Below are 23280 nucleotides of genomic sequence, written 5' to 3' on the forward strand. Positions count from 1 at the left end.
TTCTGATTAATCAGTTCTCCATTTTAAACCTGTATACTTTGCGGGGAGGGGGTGGGGGGGGAGCGGTTTTCCAGGCACTTTACAAATGTTAATCCATTTGATTCTCCCAACAACCGTACAAAGTGTAAGTATGTTTGTTATTCCCTTTACAGATAATGAAATAGAGCCACAGAGAGATTATATAATTTCCCAGAGCTCTGCCCTTTGTTAGCTAGAATTTGAACCCAGGCAATATAGCCCTAGGGCCTACATTCTTAACCGCTGTGCACGCCCTCAAATAACCATTGGCCTAGAACAGTGGTTCCCAATCAAAGTCAGTTTCGCCCCTTAGGACACACCTGGCAATGCCTGGAGATGTTTGGTCGTCACAACTGGAGGGAGATGCTGCTGACATCTAGTAAGCAGAGGCCAGGGATGCTGCTAAACATTCACAACAAAGAACAACCCAGCCCCAAGTGTCTGTAGTGCCGAGGCTGAGACGCTGACCTCAAGCAGAGGTTCTCAGTCCCAGCTGCACGGTGAAATCACCACAGAGCTTTCCAAAACGCCAGTGCCAGGCGGTACCCAGACCCATGAAATCAGAATCTTGGGGAACAACTCAGACACCAGCATCTTTGCAAGCTCCCCAGCGACTCCAAGGTTAAGGACCCCTAGCCTAGAAGTGGCCACTCCTCCTTGCCCACCACGTCCAGCAGTGGTACATGGGAAACGCACTGGGGCTACGACCGCAGGCCTGAAAGCTGTTTTGCTCCCAAGGACCCATGCAGCCACGGGCCTGCAGGCTCTCCCTGCTACCTCAGTGACTCTGATGTGGGTGGCCCCCCACCCATCTCTGAAAATGCTCTCAGGCTGCTCTTATTAAGTAAGGAATCCTGTTCCCCAACCCACCACTCCCACACACAGCACAGACCTCGGGAGTGGGAATAGAAATGACGACTTCGATCAGTCTGTGATGAAATGAACCTCGCTGAGAGGCCAGCTGGGGGCGCGGGTGCCCTGCAGCAGCTAGGGCGTGCTACTCCAGGCACAGCTGAGGCAGAGAGTTCTGAGAGAAGCCACCGCAAGGGGCAGGTGGGACTCAGTCAGCTTCCTCTGACTGGGCCAAAGTGGTTTCCGGGCCCACATAGGGCGCCAGCCCCAGCCAGGTAGGGGGATAGGCCTCTGTGCCCACAGCAACCCCACGTGACCACAGGGCGGGCCCCCTCCCTTCATGGTCCTCTTCTTCCTCCTGCCGCATAGGAGGAAGCAGGTCCCTGAGCACAAACGCCCCAACCCTTGCCCAAGCTGGGCCCAACAGCCAAGCAGGAACTTACACCTCAGTGACACTCCCCGCGCAGCCCCAGGAGCTCCCACTCTGCCATCTGTCCTCCAGGCTGCACCCCAGGAAGGCGATAGAGCAGGACACTGGGCTGGCCACCCAGGGCTGCAGGTAGTGTCCTCAGCAGGTGGCCTTGCCACTCCCCCCTCACACCATCTTAACGTCCAGGGTTTGGGCCCGTGACAGGTTCTGACGCTGGGCTTTGACCGCGTGCAGGCGTCTCCCATACAGCGTGAACTGGGACCAGGTGAACAGCTGCAGCAGAGCACAGGTGATGGGCACCAGCACCAGCAGGTAGAAGCAGCCCTGGCGGAGCGTCGGGGCCTGTGGTGGGGGTGGAGCCGGGGGCTCTGGCCAGGGCTGGGCACTCCCCACAGGCATCAGTGCCGGCTGCTGGAAGAGATCATGACCTAGGACGAGAGAGTCCGCAGAAAGAACAGGTCAGCCCTGGTCTCCTCCACAGTCCACGGTGCTGCATCTCACACGCCAAGGGCACATGTCCAAACGGCAACTCTTGATTCCTCCCCCAGACTTGCTTCTCCCCTGTTCTTCCCTTCTTGGGGAATGGCACCGCCATCCCCCCAATAATCTCGAAGTCTTCCTAGATTCCTCAGTTAATTTCACCACTCCCCAACAGCTAATCCTTCACTTCCCCCAACTCCAAAACACAGCCCAAAACAAACGCTTCTTTTCAGCCCCTGGCCCCACCTGCTCCAAGCCTCCATCGCCCGTGCCACAGGCTCCCTACAGCCCATCCTCCGTGCAGCAGTCAGAGCGAACTTAAAAGCGTGTAAATCAGACAAGGCCATTCCCCTACTTAAAAGCCACCCAATAGCTGCACTGAGAATAAAATCCAAACCCTGCCCAGATCTACAGAGCCCTCTTCACTTTTCCAGCCTCATCTCCAAGCCACTCTTTTTCTTTTTTTTTTTTTTTTTAATAAATTTATTTATTTTTGGCTGCATTGGGTCTTTGTTGCTGCATGCGGGCTTTCTCTAGTTGCGGCGAGCCGGGGCTACTCTTCGTTGCGGTGCACGGGCTTCTCACTGCGGTGACTTCTCTTTTTGCGGAGCACGGCTCTAGGCGTGCCGGCTTTAGTAGTTGTGGCACGCGGGCTCAGTAGTTGTGACTCGCGGCTCTAGAGCGCAGGCTCAGTAGTTGTGGCAGATGGGCTCAGTAGTTGTGGCTCGCGGCTCTAGAGCGCAGGCTCAGTAGTTGTGGCGCATGGGCTTAGTTGCTCTGCGGCATATGGGATCTTCCCGAACAAGGGCTCGAACCTGTGTCCCCTGCATTGGCAGATGGATTCTTAACCACTGCGCCACCAGGGAAGTCTGCCAAACCACTCTTGATGACTTGGGCCCACTTCCAGTTCTCTCTGTCTGGGATTTGCTGAGATCTTTCTAGACCAAATCCCTGCCATTCAGTTCTTATCCTGGGTGTCACCTCCTCAGAGAGACCTTCCCGGACCACACTAAGCAGCTTCTCAGTCACACTGTCTAGTTTTACCAACGCACTTATCACTACCTGCTCTTTTCTTGTTTGGCTGTTTATTACCGACCCTACCCCCACCCCCTGACTAGAATATAAGGTCTGCGATGGCAAAGACCTTATCTGTCTTATTTTGTTATCTCCCTCCCTAGAGGCACCTAGAGCAGCACCTGGCAGAGAAGGTATTCCATACATATTTGTTGAATGAATGAATGAAAGAATGTAACCCAGTTCCTCTACCCACATGCAGAGAGGCAGAGGAGGGGTGGCAGCCGGGGGCGGCCCAGACCCAGCCTCTGTTGGCTGGTTGCCATTCTATCCCTCAATGGACCCAGTTCCCAGGCTGATCAGCCGGTACACCAGGTAAGCTGTGCTCCCTGGAGCCTCCAGAGCCCCGTGCCAGCCCCTGGGCCCTCACCTGTGTAGAAGCACAGCAGCCAGGTGCCCAGCAGCGGGGCGAAGGTCTGGCCTGGCTTGGTCACCAAGGCCACCATGCCAAAGAGAAGCGCTGAGGCCGCCTGCTTGCGGTGGTTCAGCACCAGGTCCTCGTCCACCAGGTCAGTGACCACCAAGGTCAACAGCTTACAGGTGCCCTCAGTGAAGACACGGTTGCTGCCGGCGGAGAGAGAGCAGATAAAAATGAAGGGGTAGGACAGAGGTGTGGGGATGAGGGAGGGCAGGGCATACCTGGCAATGAAGAGGCAGAGCAGGCCGGGGCGGTCGGGGCCAGCCAACAGCATGAGCAGGCTCAGGCCCAGCTTGAGCAGGAAGAGCCCGCGCACCACAGCGTAGACGCCCCAGCGCCGGCACAGGGGCAGGAAGTAGAGATTGTTGAGATGGGGAGCGACATAGGAGATGCCTGGGGAAGGGGGTGCGGCCTCGTCAGGCGGCACTGCCACAACCTCCACAACTGCCCACGGTTAACATCAGAATCAGAGTTTGCACTGATCCAACACTAACGAGGTTCAGGCTCCGTGCTAAGAGCTTCACACCCTTTTATTTAGTCCTCACGACACTTTAAGGTAAGGACTATTATTATTCCTACTTTACAGAGAAATGGAGGCCCAAAGAGATGAAATAAAACACATCCAAGGCCACACAGTGAATAAGCACAGTCAAGACACACACCCAGGCCTGTCAGGACAGTAGTCCTCCCTGTGAACCAGCCACTGTGCCACTGCACCTCTGGGTGTCACCGCCACCCAGAGGACCACCATGAGGGCAGCGCTACCCCCTCAAACCCACAGAGGCTCCCTCCCTTCCTCTGGAAAACAGAGCAGGGGGCTGGAGGTGCAACCCCAGCACGGATTCTGCCCTCTGCCGCCTGGGCCCCAGCTGGGGAGGCGGCTGTGCCTACAGCCGGGCTAGGGGTTCTGGGGTGCAAGCCTTTGTCCTTCCGGCCTGCCCGAGGCACCCACTCACCCAACAGGAAGGAGCCTGTGGAGAGGGAGATGTGGTCTGACAACAGATGCTCCAGGAAGAGGGGGAAGAAGTTGCTGTTGAAGTGGCAGTGAAAGACCTGCAACCAACAGGGACAGTGAGGAGGCCAGGAACAGGGCAAAAGCCAACAGGTGGAGCGGCAGGAGCAAGAGCGGCCTCTATCCCCCTGTCCCTCGACATGGAACATGCCAGAACAAACCCGAAAACCAAATTCCTGTGCTTATCTAATTCTGCTAAAAGTTAGAAGGAATGATAAAATTGTCATTAGAACAATTAAAAGCTTTTTCTCTTGTAAAACCTATCAATGCTAAAACAAGCTTAATGACACAAAAACAATCTATTTCTAAATTTGGTTGGCTTATATACTACATATGTTTTAGGTATGGCACGTGGTGTTTTAACAGTCCCCAGAGGGGCACCTCTTTTTCATATCCTCGCTTTGCAGGTGAGGACATGGCTGCCCCGAGAGACTGAGACAAGCCTAAGATGACACAGAGAGAAGAGCTAGGAGCTCAGATGCTGCTAGAATCCAGGTATCTAACAACCCATCTTGTGCTCCTGCCATTGAATGGCCCAGCCATTCTCAGGCGAGGCCAGAACTGATTTCCCAGCTTCTGAGGGGCCTCTTCCCTTGAGCGAGGCATTCGCAGCCATCCTGGGTGGAGGCACTGCTCCCATACCTGCACCAGGTCCATGCCCACGAACCACAGGAAGTTCCGGTGGCGGGCCAGCTGCCGGAGGTACTGGCCCAAGGTGATGCTGCCCGCCTCCTCGCCGCCCAGAAGCAGCTCTTCTTCACACAGGCTACGGGGCAGAGGGGAGTCAAGAATGGCCTAGGCTGGGCCAGAGCCATCCCCCACCCGGCAGCCATCCACCAGCCAGGGGACCCAGCATGGCAGTCACACCCAGCAGAGTGCCGGCGGGACCCTGGAGAGCCGGAGCTGGCCACTCACCCGCCATCCACAGCCAGGGTTGGGCACCCCGGTTCCCTGCTGGCCGCCTCCACCCGCCACCTCAGCAGCCGTGTGGCCCCCACAAAGCCCAGCCCAGAGCCAGCGGCCAGTGCCAGGCAGAAGGCGCGGAAGGAAGAGAAGTCTTCTTTGTTCCAGAAGGCGTAGGAGGCAAAGACAGACAGGGAGCCAGCCGCACTGAAGAGGGAGCAGTAGAAGTTGAGGTGGGTGCGGTCATGGGCTGAGAGGGCCAGGTCGGCCAGCAAGGCATGATGGTGCAGGTCCACGAGCGTCAGGAAGCCATCGTAGAGGCACAGGCACAGCAAGAACTGCAGGCCAGCTGGGGCCCAGGGCACCCAGAACGCCAGGAACGACAGTGCCAGCAGCGGCCCATGCCAGCCCAGTGCCCGCACCCGTGCCAGCACCACAGCCCTCGAGGAGAGCCTGGCGCCTGACCTGCCAGGGAGAGGGGTGCTGTTGGGAGATGCCCCTGCAGCCTTGGCAGGCCCCAGTTCCCCCTGCCCGGGGCCCAGAGGAGGGAACAACAGAGGCCCAGAGCATGGGACTCACACCAGGGTGGTCCCACTGAGCCCTGAGTTCAACCCCTGATTTAGGAAGCACAACTCACCAGTGGGTACACTCTCCCCTCTGCTCTCTTACCAGTCTGCCAGGGTTGATGGCGAAAGGGTGGTGGGATACCCATTTCTCAAGCTTGGGGGCAGTGATGGGCCCAAGCAGGGATGGGCTAAAGAAATCTGCCAGAAGCAGCAGAGAGTGTTTGCTGCACCGAGCCCCGTCCTGAGGGCCTGATAAGCCAAGCGGGGGTAAATTTCTCCCCGAGGTGAGCAAGGCAGCAGCCAGTCAAGGCCACTTCTTCAACCTGGACAGAGCCTGCCTGACCTTGGGAAAGGAGGAAGCCTGGACAACAGTTGAAAATGGTCTCCCTTTCTTTCCCCACCCCAAACACAGGCAGGGGTCCTCCAACTCTGGGGAGGGGTAGGTGGGACAGAACCAGTTCTGAGCCATCCTCGGGAAACAAACCGGGGTTGGGAGCTGAGGAACTGACGGTCACTCAGCCAGCCGAAGAGGGGGTCATTGAGGCTGTTCCAGAGGAGAAACACCGTCTGTGGGCAGAGGGGAAATGGGCAGGTGGGCTCCAGGCAGCCTCCTCTCCAGGGCTTTCTCCATCCCAGCCTGCTCGCCACCTCTCAAAGATGACCCCAGCTTTCCTTCCTGCAAACCTTTGCTCAGGTCAGTCGCTCTGTTATAACCCACAGCGACTGTCCCATCAAACTCCCACCCATCCAGGGCCCAGCTGATAAATATATGTGAATATATTATAAATGTGCATACATAGAACAGTGCCTGGCTCACAAGACAGAGGCCAGGAGAGCTGGCGTAATCCTCACTGAGGAGTCATCAAGGCCTCCAGCTCCAGCTTTTCTTGCTGAATCTCGGTGGGCAACCCGGCTTGCCCCAAGCTCCTGGCTGGCCAGGATCCAGCCCTGCCATCTGCCTGGCTCCCACCCTGGCTGGCTGCCGCAGTTCTGGCCTACCTCTCCGACCCAGAAGGCAGCTTTGTTGATCTTGTACACTGAGACAAAGGTGTCCACGTAGTAAAGCAGGAACACGTTGTGCAGGACAGAGATGAAGAGGGCCAGGGAGCCATAGACCATGGCCGTGGGCAGGCCCAGCAGCCAGGCCCAGGGCCCACCCAGCCCCATGGCGGCCAGCCCAGCCTCAGCCCCAGGAGTACTGAGGAGCGCTCATGGCCACGGGCAGTCTGGCCATCCTTGTCCCTGGGGAAGAAGAAGCCAGTTAGCTGCAGGGATCAGAGCCAGCTGATCTAACCCCAGACCTCTGAGTCATCTCACTGGGAGAAAGTCTGTACGTAAAACAAAACTGGGGAATCATCAATGATGTCCAGCTAAAACAATGCTGGACTAGATACCACTACTGGAGAGTAACCCAAGGAAACTGATAAAGGCGTGGGAAGAGAAGGCAGACAGCCAGCAAGTGCTGAGCCAGGTTGCGTGCTAGGGCGCTGTGCTCAGTATCTTCTTTCATCCATACTTTGCTCAGCCTTAACGGTCCAGACATGACAACCCTGGGCTTGGGCACACACTGTGCCTACAGTGGCACCTCGGGCAAGCTACTTAACCCCAGCCTCAGTTTTCTCTTCTGTAAAAAGGAAAAGTGGACGATCATGGCTACTCAGAGGAATGTAAGGATTAAATGAGGTAACTCACAGAAAGTGCTCAATAAATGGATGTTAGTGGTCTCATTATCATCTTTATAAAATCCCTACAAAGTTTACAGCACTATTACAATATTATAGGAGAGCAACCCCAAGCTCAGAGATGTTAAGTAATTTGCCCAGTGTCGCACAGCAAAAAGTAGCAGATTTGAACCCTGACCTGTCTGGCTCCAAAGCCTTTTCTGCCACTTGACCTCCCAAATTGGGTTCCTATGGGCTGCTGGGTAGAATGGAGAAACCTGCTGTGATGGCAGGTTCCATAGGGATATACAAGTGATAAGATATGATAAGAGTCCACAACTGCTCATGCACTTTGATTCAGGAAATTCCATCTCAAGGAACTAACCCCAAGGGAACACGTACAGAGCTGTTCATGGCAGCAACATTTATAACCAGCCAAAAGCTGGACACAGCCCAGGAACACAACAAAGGGACTGGCTCAACAAGCCCGATGCTCTCCACAAAGGCCAAGTATGTGGGCAACCTCAACACAGGGGAGAGAAACTCAAGAACATGTTACATGAAAAGAGAGAACAAAGGACAGCACGAGTGCCTGCTCCCAACCAGGCCGACTCGTGCGCAGAGACCAGCAGGCTAGACTGACCATGGATGGAAAAGCAAATAAAAGTCAGATTTTTATTAAAGCAGCGCTTCTCATACTGTAATGTGCTTCCAAGTCACCAGGGGACTTTGTTAAAATGCAGATTTTGCCTCCATAGGTGTGGGGAGGAATCTGAGATTCTGCATTTCTAACGGGCTCCCAGGTGGCACCAATGCTGCTGGTCCATGACCACACTTTAAGCAGCCAGGCATTAAGTCTATCTGTCTCTTTTTTTAGATTCAAAGCTGTTGTTCTCTTTTCAGAAAAATAATCTCATGTGTGCTTGTCTGACCCCCAGAGGGAAGCTATGGGGGCTTCCTTCTCTCAAACTCCCTGTTCTGAGTTGAATGTGCCCAAAAGAGATAAGTTCAAGTCCTAACTCCCAGTGTCTGTGAGTGCAACCTTATTTGGAAATAGGATCTTTGCAGATGTAACGAAGTTAAGATGAGGTCATACTGAGTTAGGGTGGGCCCTAATCCAATGACTGGTATCCTTATAAGGAGAGGGAAATTTGGACACAGAGACAGACACACACAAAGGGAAGACAGCCACGTGAAGAATGAAGGCAGAAATTTGAGTGATGCACCTACAAGCCAAAGAACACCAAGGATTGCAGGCAACCACCAGAAGCTAGGAAGAGGCAAGGAAGGATTCTTTCCTAGAGCCTCCCTCCAGAGGGCACAAGACCCTGCTGATGCCTTGTTGTTGGACTTCTACCCTACAGGAACTGTGAGGTTGCTTTAAGCCACTCAGTTTGTGGCAGTTTGTTACGGCAGCCCTAAAACTTATACACCTCCTCAGAGGCTTTCTCTTTGAGTCCTCGTGACCCAAGCCTACCCATGGGCTTCATTTACATGTCCGCATGCTTGCACGCACACATGCAGAACAGAAACTTCTGTTTCCCCATCAGAGTCAGGCCCTGGAGAACCGACTTCAGCCCCAGTCCAAATGTGGTGACCCCCCAGGCCCTGTTCTTGCCCCATCAGCCACCATGGCTCCCCTTCCCTGCCCAGCCTTCAAGGGCCTCTGTAGTCTGGCCTCTCCCCGCCAGTCCAGCCCAGAGTCCCGTGGATGTTCAAGCCACCGTCTCCTCTGGCCAGGCCTTTGTTCTTTTTTTTTTTTTTTTATAAATTTATTTATTTATTTATCCATTTTTGGCTGCGTTGGGTCTTCGTTGCTGCACACAGGCTTTCTCTGGTTGCGGCAAGCGGGGGCCACTCTTCATTGTGGTGTGTGGGCTTCTCATTGGGGTGGCTTCTCTTGTTGCGGAGCACGGGCTCTAGGTGCGCAGGCTTCAGTAGTTGTGACACGTGGGCTCAGTAGTTGTGGCACGTGGGCTCAGTAGTTGTGGCTCGCGGGCTTAGTTGCTCCGCGGCATGTGGGATCTTCCCGGACCAGGGCTCAAACCCATCTCCCTTGCATTGGCAGGCGGATTCTTAACCACTGCGCCACCAGGGAAGCCCCCAGGCCTTTGTTCTTGATGGTGCCTCCTACCAGAAGCACCCTCCCCATGTCTTCATCTCCATCTCACCCATCCCTCAGGAGCCAGCACCATGTCGAGGAGACCTTCTCCAACTCCTCAGCCCTCACTGGTGCCTCCTGCCCCTGCACAGCACTCTCCCACCTGCCTGCACTCCAGCCTGACTGTGGGGTTCTCCAGCGCAGGGCCTGTGTCTTTGCCCTCTCTCTCCCTCTCTGGACTCAGCCACTCTTGCTATAGGAGTGACTGGTAAGAGAGAGGCTCTGCGGGGAGAATAAGGACGGTATCTCATGGGGGTCTCTCTCAGGCTCAATGGAAGCTGAGTGGCAATTCACTCAAGAGATCGGTATGCAGCCCCCCATCCCCTGTGCCAACCTTGTGCCAGCCCACGCCTAGTGGTGGAGCAATGAGAGAAGCAGTGGCCAAAACTACCTGAAAGCAGCCGCTAAGTCTGTGAGAATCTCTCCCAGGCCATAATGATCCCACCTTGTCCCAAAGCCGGAGGATATCCAGGTGGCCTCTCCCTGGGGCCTTTGAGCCCCTGAAGAAACATTTGGTGGGAAATACTTTTTTTTTTCACAGCTTTATTGAGGTACAACTGACATATAATAATCTGCGTATCGGGGAGTCCCCTGGTGGCCTAGTGGTTAGGATTCTGGGCTCTCACTGCCATGGCCTGGGTTCAATCCCTGGTTGGGGAACTGAGATCCTGCAAGCTGCACAGCGTGGCCAAAAGAAAAAAAGAAAAAAAAAGACCCCCCCCAAAATAATAATAATCTGCACATATTCCAAGTGCACAGTCTGATCAGTTTTGGCACAGGTATGCCTGTGAAACTGTCACCACAACTGAGATCACCCTGAAAACTTCCTTGGCGCTTTCCAAGTAACATAGTGGAAAGAAGACACAACTGGAGGTCTCCGAAGTCCCAACTCCACCATTTCCTACCCGTGTGACCTGAAGCAATTTGCTAAACCTCTCCATGCCTGTTTCCTGATCTGCACGATGGGGCCAACCTTCCTAAGGCTAGGGTTAGCAGTCCATGAGAAAATACTCTAACGCAATGAGCACAGGAAGTGCAGCAAGCACCCAAACTTCAGAGATTACTACTCTCGAGCCTCCCAGACCCTCCATACCCACCACACAAGGATGGGGTGCGGGTTAATCTAAAGGTGCTTTGGGGCTGTAAAGCACCATGTACACCTCTGCTGCTATCCTTAACTCAGCTCACCTCCTCTGATTCCCCAGGGCCTTTCAGAACTCCCCTCCCTCACCTCGAAAGCCTTTGTCCGAAGGGAGTGAAACCTCCTGGCACCCCTACCCAGATGTCCAGTGACCTGCCCTGGTTACTGGAGAAGGTGGACCCTACAGGCAAGGTCCCCAGCCTCCAGCAGCCGGTTAGCTGCACCCACGCTGGGGAAACAGTAGAAGAAAACCTCAAAGTGCGGTGAGATGGAAAAAGTATGACTTTTGCCATCAGAACAGCCTGGGTTTAAATCTCAACTGAACTTTCTACTAACTGTAACTGCAGGCAAGGTCTGAGCTTGTCTGAACCTTGGTTTCCTCCCCTGTAAAACGCGAGCAACAGTGCCTATCTTTATAGGAATGCAGGGAGGATTAAACTATGTCTAGGAAGCCCAGAGCACCGACAGAAAAGTGCTCAGAAACTGGCATTTCCTTGGGCTCACTTATAACAGATCAGGGTAGGAGCAGGGGAATATGCTCGTAATCAGGCCCCTTCCTGTGGTAAGGGGAGTTTGAGAGAAAAGTCAAGGCACAAGGGGGAAAGTCAGAAGAGGACGGCCTGCAAGGAGCACAGGCCCAGATGATGTTCAGGAGTACCAGAGACAGACCACTACCATGGACCAGATCTAGAGGCAAAGCAACCTGTCCAGGTAAGCCTCTGCCCGGGAAAGAACGCTGGGGGAGGAGTATGCAGGGTCACTCCAGATTCCACTCCTCCATCAGGAACTGCTTCCTCTAATAGCCCTCCCCACCCCACTCCACCCCCACAGAGAACAACAGCCCTGCCTCTCAGGGGAGGAACGGCTTGGGGCCCACACCAGCCTAGTTGCATAACCTGGCTGAGATACCCTGTAACCTGCAATCAACTCCACCCTCACCTTGGCACCTAGCAGGAGAGCCTGCTGGTGGCCCCAGAGCCCATCCCCCATGCCCCCCGCTGGTATGGTCCCAGTTGTGTGGCCTTGAGCCAGCCACTCCCTCTCCCTGGGCCTCAGTCTCCTCATCTATAAAGTGGGGATGACAATGCCAACCTCTTAGACTGCTGTAGGGCTGAAATGTAAAAGATATATAAAGCACCAAGCCTAGTGCCTGACACTTAGAAGACCCTGAGTAAAATGTAGCTATTCATGGGCTTCCCTGGTGGCGCAGTGGTTAAGAATCCGCCTGCCAATGCAGGAGATACGGGTTCGAGCCCTGGTCAGGGAAGATCCCACATGCCACAGAGCAACTAAGCCTGTGCGCCACAACTACTGAGCCTGCGCTCTAGAGCCCATGAGCCACAACTACTGAAGCCCAGGCGCCTGGAGCCCGTGCTCCACAAGAAGAGAAGCCACCGCAATGAGAAGCCCACGCACCGCAACGAAGAGTAGCCCCGGCTCACCGCAACTAGAGAAAGCCTGCGCGCAGCAACGAAGACCCAACACAGCCAAAAATAAATAAATAAATAAAAATTTTAAATGTAGCTATTCTTCTTCTTTTTCATGTCTCTTAAGTTTAGCTTTATGATCTTTAAAGAGTTGCAGTCAGTGTCCCCTTCTGCCAAATCCATGACTGAAGTTGTCTTTTCAGCACTCAACATTGATGCTTCTCACTGCTTGGTACATCCTGCCATCCATCAAATTCTTTTTTAAATGCCACCTCCAACCTTTGTTCATGTTGTTCCTTCCACCTAAAACACCCTAGATGTAACTACATACCACTTCTCAGACATAGGATATGCCTGGTTTTTACACCTATCATCATGAATCCTCACAACTCTTGTTACTATTTCCATCCTCATCTTGTAAGTGAAGAAACCAAGGCTCTGAAGGTTAAATAGCTGGCCCCAAATCACAGAGCTATTAAGTGCTAGAGCCAAAATTCAAAACAGGTGCTTTTGACTAAAAAAAAAAAAACTCAGCATTTCTCACATCACTAGGCCCACACCGCCACCACAATTGTATCAAATCCTGCTGATACAAGCAAGGCCCAGTTCAGGGGCACATACCTTCCCAAGGACACCAAGTCAGGTGTTCTCGTCCCTTTTCAGGTCCCTTGCTCTGTATCAGGATCCAAATGTCTCCCTAACCCTCCTCCAGCCCCCAAGCTCCTTAAAGGCAGGGCCAGGTCAGACCTGCCCCTGATTTGGACTCCCAGCTTCCACCAGGCTCCTTCACCACACAGTAGGTGCTCAATTAATACCTGCTGGGTCAATTTGCCCCTAAAAGGTCAATACAGACACCCCCAGCCCAACAGGAGAGCAGCAGCCATACAAGTGTCCTCCCCAGATCCCACTGTGCCCCTCAGCTCTGCATTCTGCTTGGCTGTGGGAGTCAGAAAGAGGCAACCTGGGGAATCTTGATGTGAAACATGGACAGCAAGGCAACAGGTGAGGCAACAAAGAGGAACAGTGATAATAACAAAATGTAACATTTATTAAGCTTTCACCCGTGTGCTAAGGAAAATTGATACAATATGGGAAGAGAGCTCAGAGCAGAGCAACACCAGATCAGGAAGGGCTTTGGAAACCACACACAAGATCCTATACTGAGGACAACAGGATGGGGGGCACTGGGAGTGGCCAGGTGACAGAATCAGATGTTTAGAAGGAGCCCCCGGCATCATGTAAAGACTCTCCCCTCCTCACCCCATCAGGCTTCTGGGAAATAAAGAACCAGAAAACGATAGAAACAGTAGCAGCTCCCTGATTTCTGAACCAGCCTGTGATGAGTAGGGGGCTGATGAATTTGGTAGAGGAAACCAAGAATGACAGACTGGGCCCCTGGGGTGAGGGGCTTCAGAAAGAGGGTGGGTGTTAGCTTCTGATTCCCTTCAGAAGGACTAGAGACTGTATGAGAAGCTATTAGTATGGAGGGAAAAAATCTACTAATAAGCATAATTTGGAGTTGGGAGCCCTGGGTCAAGTTTGAACCTTATCACGAACTAGCTCTCTGAGTTTATTCCTACATCTGCAAAGCAGGAGAAAATTCCATTCCGTGCCTGTCCCAGGGGTATCAAAAGAATTTGAAAGGTATTATACCCTATGCAAATATTAGGTGTGTCCTTTTTTCAACAAGCAGGTGACCTCTGAATTGTCTTCTGTGTTTCCTGTTTCACACCCCCTTTGTCTCCCTACAGCTGGACCAGCCCTGGCAGGGCTGTTGGGGACGCCCACCCTGGAGGGGTGCCCACTTTCCATGCAGTGACTAATGGGCCCATCCTCCTCCTCAGGCTGGAAATGAACTTCACCCTACTGGTGAAGTTCTCCCTTTCCCTCCCTGCTCCGCAGGTTACTACAGCAGCACTGGAGGATCAGCAACTTCACCCCAGGACCACGCCCCCCTCGCAAGCCACAGAGGAGTCTGGGAACAACCCAGGAGTTCCTTATTCAATAGCTGGTGCTGAACCATGTGGTGGTTCTCCAGCCTGTCTGCACATTAAAATCACCTGAGGAGCTGCTCAATAACACCAAAGCCCAAGCCTCACCCCTGACCAATTAAATCGTAATTTCTAAGGACGGGGCCCAGCATCGGTGTTCTTTTAAAGCTCCCCAATTGGTTCTACAACGCCAACAGGATGAAAAGCCATTATGTTAATGAAATGGATCCCGGCCTGATGCATCATGCGACCTCAGGGAGTCCCTCTGCAAGAATTCCATTCTCACCCCTTGAGCCCAAGCTTCTCCCACCCTGCCCCGAGGCACTCTCTCAACCCACAACCAGAGCACTTCAGGGACTCCCGCAGACAGCCCCCAGGACTCCCAGAGCAGACAGCATTCCTGTACCCTTCGGGTGTGTCCTTTGTGACTGACTGGCCCCCAGTCCGGCCCACTCCTGCCCCCGAGCCCCGGCCGCGGGCCAGCCCCTCACCGAAATTGTGGCAGGCGAAGCCTAATCCCGCGGCTGCCCGGAGCCAGGTGCCAGCCAGTGCGCCTGCGCGCAGGCCTCCAGCAGCTTCTCCAGCCTCTTCTTCCGCTCCTGCCCAGCGATTGGCTCCGCTTGGCTCCGGGGCCGCTGCTTCGGCAGGTGCTCGCGCCCGAGGATGCCGCCGCCATATTTGTTACGGGCGCTTGCCCTTAGGGACCAAAAAGAGGACGTGGACGCCAGCAAAAAACGGGCAGATTGTCTGTATTCCTGGCCGGTTCACCCTATCCCTCTCACTTCCACAAAGGCTTAATGTCATTTCAGTTCAAATCAACAAGGTTTTTCTGAGAGCTTCCCATCCTCTCTCCCATCCTTTTTTTTTGCCTGTCGTGCGGCCGGTGGGATCTTAATTAACCCACCAGGGATCGAATCTGCACCCACTGCAGTGGAAGCCAGGAGTCTTAACCACTAGACCTCCGGGGAAGACCCCCACCCCTTACTATTAATTCGGAAAATGAAGAGAGCTCAGCACCTTCCTTCAAGCCTTGTGGTGTGACTGGATGCACAGCTGAGACAGATAAGAAGATGACAGTGGCACGACCTGGGACTCCCTGATGCTGGATTGTGAGCTCCTCAAGAGTGGACAGGCCCAGCTTGAGCTGTGGGCACCAGGGTTCAGGCCACAGGCACCAGGCCCTGAGAGAGCAACCAAGCAGCCCAACCTCTTCTTATTATTTTTTCTTGTTTCTTTTCTTTTTTTTTGGTTGTACCAGGTGTTAGTTGTGGCACGTGGGCTCCTTAGTTGTGGCATGCGAGCTCTTAGTTGCCGCTTGCATGTGGGATCTAGTTCCCTGACCAGGGATCAAACCCGGGCCCCCTGCATTGGGACCTCAGAGTCTTATCCACTGCACCACCAGGGAAGTCCCAACCTCCTCATATTATTTTTTTTTTTAAGGTTTTTTTTTTTTTTTAAAGGAACTCCTTTATTTATTTATTTATTTATTTATGGCTGTTGGGTCTTCGTTTCTGTGCGAGGGCCCCCTCCAGTCGCGGCAAGCGGGGGCCACTCTTCATTGCGGTGCGCGGGCCTCTCACTATCGCGGCCTCTCTTGTAGCGGAGCACAGGCTCCAGACGCGCAGGCTCAGTAGCTGTGGCTCACGGGCCCAGCCGCTCCGCGGCATGTGGGATCCTCCCAGACCAGGGCTCGAACCCGTGTCCCCTGCATTGGCGGGCAGACTCTCAACCACTGCGCCACCAGGGAAGCCCTCCTCATATTATTAATAGTAATAGTAAGATATAAGGCTACGGAGCTCTTACAATGTGCCCTGTGCTGTGTTAAGCACTCTACATGCATTATCTTGTTGAGCCCTCACATAGTCATCCCTGGGAGGTAGGTGCTATTATCCCCATTTTACAGATGACGAAACAGGTTGGGAGAGATTCAGTGACTTTCACACAGCAAGTAAGAGGCCAGACAAGTTGGAACCCAGACCTTCTGACTCTCAGAACAAGAGTCTTTCCTCTTCCTACCCCTGCCCAGACCCTGAAAGTCAAGTTTTGTTTTGCTCAGTCTAGTCTGGTGAGGATGTCCCATGTCTTCTCCCAACAGGCCTGTAAGCCTACTTAGATTTCTAGGCAATCAGACAGCACAGACTCCAGACTGCTGTTTCCCTTCCCTGGGATATGGGGCCATGAGTGTGGCTTTTGGCTTCTGGGGGACCTGGGACTCAGTTCCCTAGCTCCACCACTTCTTTTTCGGGGACGCTCTTTTTGTGAGCCTCTGTTTTACTCCTTAGAGGGATTTTGTGGGCATTAAATGAGAAATAGGGGTGTAAGAGTTTCGTTGTCAACAGGAATATCATCCTCTTCCTCCTTCCTGACAACCTGGCAAGGGCCCACCCAGAGCAAACAGTCCAACACAAGAGCCCGGGTGTCCAGGAGCTAGAGTCTGTTCAACCAGTTCCTGGGGAGCCCCAGAGGCCCCATGAACCTTGCCCCCAGCATCCATCTCCCACCAGTCTGTCTCACTTTCCTCCTCCCCAGTCCTGCCTTTTCAGACCCTCTTCTTACCTCCTAGGTCTCCCCTTGGCCACACACACATCACCTCTCTTCTAGACTTCAAGCAATTGATGAAACCCCTCATGCTCCAGAAAGCCCTCATGACCAGAAGGAAGATTACCATTTCTCCCCCATCCTTACCCCTTACCCCCATCTATGCTTTACTGGCTGTGAGAATGGAGGGCAGGAAGGGCAGGAAACCCAGCATTCAGCATAGAGTCTGGTACACTAGGGCCTCCATAAATTGACTAAAGGAGTCCCTCTGCCGTTCCATCTCTGGCCAGCATGTGCCTTTATTTCAAAGCAACACTGAGCCTTTACTTAGCCCTCCCTGGGTATCCTGTGGGGGAACAGGAGAATGGGGAGAGCTGCCAAGGGGCTGGAACTGGATGTGACCTTATAGGAAAGACTTTGGCTCCTGTGTTGCACTGAATACCCCACCCTGAGTTCCCTCAGCCCTCTGATTTTATAGACAATGTAACCAGTTAGCCTTTTTTGTCAGCACCAGGGCTGGGCCTTGTGATTATCTCTGATTTCCCTTCCCAGTTGTCAAGCACAGAGATAACTGGGAGGGGACACGGGGTGCAATTGAAGATCATATCGCCTGCCTTCTTGAGTCATATCAGAGTCTCTGGATCGTGGGAGAGAGACATACAAAAACTCTCCCTGAAATTCTCTCCTCCCATGGCTTCTGACCTCTGTGATCTATGTTCCACCATGTTCTCCTCCTACCTAACAACTCCTCCTCGGGCCCCTTCACCGGGGCAGTTTTTCCCAGGGCTTTCTTAGTTGCAGAGAGGGTCCCCCAGATTTCCATTTTCAAAATTCTTCACACATTCACTTAAACTTGTCAGGCCATACACTATATGGGGTAAAAGGGACTTCAAAAACAAGATTGCCTGTTGGTGGGAATATAAATTGGTGCAGCCACTATGGAAAACAGTATGGAGGTTTCTCAAAAAAACTATAAATAGAACTACTGGACGTCCCTGGTGGTGCAGTGGTTAAGAATCTGCTTGCCAAGGCGACATGGGTTCGATCCCTGATCCGGGAAGATCCCACATGCCGCAGAGCAACTAAGCCCATGCACCACAACTACTGAGCCTGCGCTCTACAGCCCACGAGCCAGAACCACTGAGCCCACATGCCACAACTACTGAAGCCCACGCACCCTAGAGGCCGCATGCCACAACCACTGAGCCTGCGTGCTGCAACTATTGAAGCCCGTGTGCCTAGAGCCCGTGCTCCGCAACAAGAGAAGCCACCATAGTGAGAAGCCCGCACACCGCAATGAAGACCCAACACAGCCAAATATAAATAAATAAATTAATTAATTAATTAAAAATAGAACTAGCATATGACCCAGCAATTCCACTCCTGGGTATTTATCTGAAAAAAAATGAAAACACTATTTGAAAAGATGCATGCACCCCATTGTTCATAGCAGCATTATTTACAATTGCCAAGATATGGAAGCAACCTGTGTCCATCAAAAGATGAATGGATAAAGAACAAGTGAGCCTAGGGATTTCCCTGGCAGTCCAGCCTCTAAGACTCCGTGCTCCCAATGCAGGGGGCACAGGTTCGATCCCTGGTCAGGGAACTAGATCCTGCACACTGCAACTAAAAGATCCCACATGCCTCAACTAAAAGATCCCACACACCACAATGAAGATCCCGCGTGCCACAACTAAGACCCAGCACAGCCAAATAAATAAATATTAAAAAAGAGAACATGTGAGCATATATATATATGTGTATATACATATTTATATATATACATATATATGCACACATACACAATGGAATACTACTCAGCCATAAAAAAGAATGAAATTTTGCCATTTGCAGTAACATGGATGGACTTGGAAGGTATTATGCTAAGTGAAATAAGTCAGAGAAAGACAAATACTGCATGATTTCATTTCTATGTGGAATCTAAAAAATAAAACAAACTAGTGCATATGAGAAAAAAGAAACAGGACTTCCTTGGTGGTGCAGTGGTTAAGAATCCGCCTGCCGGGCTTCCCTGGTGGCGCAGTGGTTGAGAGTCTGCCTGCCAATGCAGGAGACACGGGTTCGAGCCCTGGTCTGGGAAGATCCCACATGCCGCGGAGCGACTAGGCCCGTGAGCCACAATTGCTGAGCCTGCGCGTCTGGAGCCTGTGCTCCGCAACAAGAGAGGCCGCGATAGTGAGAGGCCCGCGCACCGCGATGAAGAGTGGCCCCTGCTTGCCGCAACTAGAGAAAGCCCTCACACAGAAATGAAGACCCAACACAGTCATAAATAAATAAATAAATAAAATTAAAAAAAAAAAAAAAAAAAAAGAATCCGCCTGCCAATGCAGGGGACACGGGTTTGAGCCCTGGCCTGGGAATATCCCAAATGCCACAGAGCAACTAAGCTCATGCACAACAACTACTGAGCCTGAGCTCTAGAGCCCACGAGCCACAACTCCTGAGCCCATGTGCCACAACTACTGAAACCTGCGCACCTAGAGCCCGTGCTCTGCAATGAGTAGCCACCGCAATGAGAAGCCCGTGCACCACAACGAAGAGTAGCCCCCGCTCTCAGCAACTAGAGAAAGCCTGCGCTCAGCAACGAAGACCCAACACAGCCAAAAATAAATAAATTAATTAATTAATTTGTTTAAAAAAGTAGTTTAAAAAAAAAAAAGAAACAGACTCAGATATAGAGAACAAATTATTGGTTACCAGTTGGGAGAGGGAACAAGGGAGAGGCAAGATAGGCGTACGGTATTAAGGGGTACAAACTACTATGTATAAAATAAATAAGCTATAAGGATATATAGTATAACAGGGAATATAGTCAATATTTCATAGTAACTATAAATGGAATATAACCTTTAAAAATTGTGAATCACTATGTTATACATCTGAAATTTATATAACATTGTACATGAACTATACCTCAATTGCCCTCAAAAGGCATAGGTGGAACGCAACAAATTGGCAGCCATGATGACACAGTGTAATATGGGCCAGGGTAGCAGCCGTTCTGGTAACTTCACCTACTACCTTTCCTTCATGACTACTCCACCTCCCATCTCCAGCCTGAATATAAAACTGCTGCTGGATAGCTTCCCAAACGTCCCACCTGAACCCAGCACTCCCTCAACTTCCGATCACCCCAAGTGTTTCTTATTTCCAGGATCGTCTTGACTACCCACCCAGCTGACCAAGCTAAAAACATGTGCATCCACCTTTACCCTCCCCTCTCCATCCAGGCAGTTATATGGAATCAAGTCCAGATGAATCTACTCCCATGTCTCTTTTCCATTCCCTGATCTTGTTTTGGTTGTCAGTTTTCCTAAACTAGGGTGTGAACCTCCTCCAAGACTGGCTTCCAGACTCTCTCCATCCTCTACTTTGCCCACAAAAGAGCCTCTGATCGTGGGGGTCACTGAGCAGAAACTACTCAGGTTGCTGAATTTTGAAATTTTTCATAATAAAATTCTGGGGGAAAAACAGTCAGGGTGTATTATTGATGCAAGCAACAGAAGACTTCATAGTATAATAACCTAAACATTCAATTTTCTAAAGACTAACATGATGGTGCTTTGAAATAATTTTTTAAATGCCCATTTCATTATGTCTTTTGTGGTTAAATCTATATGAAGTAATGCAAGAGGGAAGAGATATGGGGACATACGTATAACTGATTCACTTTGTTATAAAGCAGAAACTAACACACCATTGTAAAGCAATTATACTCCAATAAAGATGTTAAAAAAAATTATATGAAGTAAACACAACCAGTTATGTGTATAAAAAAAGATTCCCTCAAACTAGATTAAGTAGGAAAGGAATTTATGGGGAAAGGGAAATTGGATAAAGGTGATCAAAAGATACAAACTTCCAGTTATAAGATAAATAAATACTAGGGATGTAATGTATAACATGATGAGCAAAGTTAACACTGCTGTATGGTATAGCTGAAAGTTGTTAAGAGAATACACCCTAAGAGTTCTCATCACAAGGAAAAAATTTTTTTTCTTTTTTTTTTGTATCTATATGAGATGATGGATGTTAACCAAACCTATTGTGGTCACCATTTCACAATATATGGAAGTCAAATCATCATGCTGTACACCTTAAACTTATAAGTGCTGTATGTCAATTATATTTCAATAAAACCAGAGGGGGAAAAAAGGGGATTGATTGGCTCATGTAACTTCAAAGTCCAGGATTCAAACGATGTCATCAGGACCCAGTTTCTCTCTCTGACCCTTGGCTCCACTTCTTCTGCAGCTCTATGCTCAGAGAGATCTTCACCTCTGGACTCAGAACTGCATTCTTTCAGATCTCTGTCCAGGGTAGAGAGCACTTCACTCCATGCAATTAGAGAACAAAGCCCTGGGCTTGGCTCCCATTGGCCCAAATTGAGTCACATGGCTACCCTAAACCAATCACTATGGCCTGAGGGACGACAGTGATGATTGGTTTAGCCCTAAATCACCCAGGCAATTTAAGGATGGGCTACAGCCAACTCCCCCAGAACCACTTTCCTGAGACTAGACAAGGTGTGGGACCCAAAAAATCTGGGGGCTGTTACTGGAATCAGGGTGAATGAATGCTGAGAAACTCACAGCTTGGTCCTTATTTTTCTCATTTTTCCTGAAGACTGCCTCCCCAGTCTCCTTCAGCAAGCATGTCAGAACCAATATTAAAATGCAGGCTTCTCACTGTCCCAGGCTCCAACTTGAGCTTGGTCTCACACTCTCCTCATCTCCCACCCAGGTATGACCAGATCCCCATGGGGGAGAAACTGGCCAGTCACACAGGGTCCATCATTGAGCTCCAGGCTGGGGTGAGGTCAGTCTATAATAGGTAGTTTTGGACACTCCTCAAGTGCTGTGATTTGGAGAGGGGGCAAAGTTATAAATAGGAGTGGGGAGGTATACTAATTTCCTACTAACGCTCTAGCAAATAACCACAAACTTAGTGGCTTAATACAAATCTATTACAGTTTTGGAGGTTGGAATTCTGTCTCATAAACTAAAGTCAAGGTGTTGGCAGAACTGCATTCCTTTCTGGAGGGTCTAGGAAGGAATCCATTTCCTTGCCTTTTCCAGCTTTGAGGCTGCCTGCATTCCTTGGCTCATGACCCCTTTCATCTTCAAAACAGCAAGAGCTGGTTGACTCTTAGTATCACATACTCTGACTCTTCAGCCTCTCTCTTCCACATTTGACTCCTGTGATTACACTGGGCCCACCCAGATAATCCAGGATAATCTCCCTATTTTAAGGACTGCTAATTAACAACCTTATTAATACCATCTGCAACCTTAATTCCCCCTTGCCATGTAATATAACATACTAACAAGTCTCCAGGGATTAAGCCATGGACATCTTGGGGGTGGGAGGCCTCCCCCAACAAAGGCCACTATGTCCTGGGACCAGTTCTTAAAGGAGAGGCTCCCTTCTTGGAGCTGTTGGGTAGGGCGTGTTAGATACATACCCTAACCTAGTCCTAGCTGCTGTTCTCACTAGGCCACTGGCCTGAATTAGACTTGACAGAGTGGCTCAGTCAGGTATAAAGAAATGTGACATCACCAGGCTGAGTGTGGGGGACCTCCTCAGAGGGTAGCTGGGCTTTGAGGGATGCTGAGAATCTAGGAGAACCTATGGGGGTTAGTCATGATGCTGCTTAAGTCAACAGAAGAAGGGGAAGGAAAGTATGATGGCCTGGCGGCCCAGAAACTAGAAGAGGGTATCCATTTTAATCATGCAGCAACTACTACCCAGCCCACTGGGGAAGAGAGGTGGAAGGGCATGACCTGCAGCCAGAGGGGACTGGAGCTCAGACAGTGCTCAACCCATCTGAACGAAGCAACCTTCCTGGCTTCACCCAAGTAGCTTCTGGGCTTTGGAATCATTTGCACTGGGTTCAAATCCCACTGTGCCAGTTATAGACTATGTGAACCTGGGAAAGTGGCCTAACTTCTCTGAATCTCTTGTTCCTTATCTATTAAATGAGAATGATACCACCATGTTCTTCACGTGGCTAATAAGAATTAGAAGTTCTTTTTTAAAAAAGTTATAAGCTCTTATGGAACATTCTAGAGGGGAGGATTGTCAGTCCGAAAAAAGCCCCAGCATGGATTGGTGATTAGGCTATTGTTGAGAGCACAAGTCTTGAGACACACGGGATTGAATTCTGCCCTTACCATAACTAGCTGTGTGAGTCTGGACAAGACACTTAACCTACGTAAGCCCCAGTCATAGAATACATTTATTGTGTACCAAATCTGAAGCAAGCAGCTTCTTGCTATGTAAAGTCAGAAAAATATTAGTACCTCATTCCTAGGGTTGATGTAAACTTGAACTTAGATGCTCATAAGCAACTTGATTCACTGCCTGATGTGCAGGAGCTTCACTCAAATGTTAGGATAACTCAACCCACCTGGCTGGAAAAAGGGGATGTGGAGAACAGGGAGCTAACTTGACTGGAAAGGCCACTGGATGTCCTCAGTGATGTTGCGGGCATCCCTGAGCACAGACCTCAGCGTCTAAGTCGCAGCCGGTATGACCAGCAGGGTCACCCAGTGTAGACACAAGCTGGCTGGCTCCTGGCCAGC

General features: G+C 51.2%; 1 protein-coding gene across 7 annotated transcripts in view; it reads right to left on the reverse strand.

Moving 5' to 3' along the window:
- MFSD13A (major facilitator superfamily domain containing 13A) overlaps window positions 1-23280 on the reverse strand; it is a 23840-nt gene continuing 560 nt past the window's right edge. The window contains exons 1-9 of one of the 7 annotated variants that reach the window (XM_082425255.1): window positions 14626-14752; window positions 6753-6995; window positions 6238-6320; window positions 5200-5652; window positions 4927-5050; window positions 4229-4325; window positions 3494-3665; window positions 3225-3418; window positions 1-1728 (exon numbers count right to left, since the gene is read on the reverse strand). In XM_082425255.1, the coding sequence (XP_082281381.1) occupies window positions 1466-1728; window positions 3225-3418; window positions 3494-3665; window positions 4229-4325; window positions 4927-5050; window positions 5200-5652; window positions 6238-6320; window positions 6753-6920 (1554 nt within the window). In that variant the 5' untranslated portion in view covers window positions 6921-6995; window positions 14626-14752 and the 3' untranslated portion in view covers window positions 1-1465. The other 6 variants (XM_082425256.1, XM_082425251.1, XM_082425254.1 and 3 more) reach the window with 6 other exon arrangements.

Source organism: Balaenoptera physalus, assembly GCF_965194825.1.
Source record: "Balaenoptera physalus genome assembly, chromosome: 14".
Taxonomy (NCBI): domain Eukaryota; kingdom Metazoa; phylum Chordata; class Mammalia; order Artiodactyla; family Balaenopteridae; genus Balaenoptera; species Balaenoptera physalus.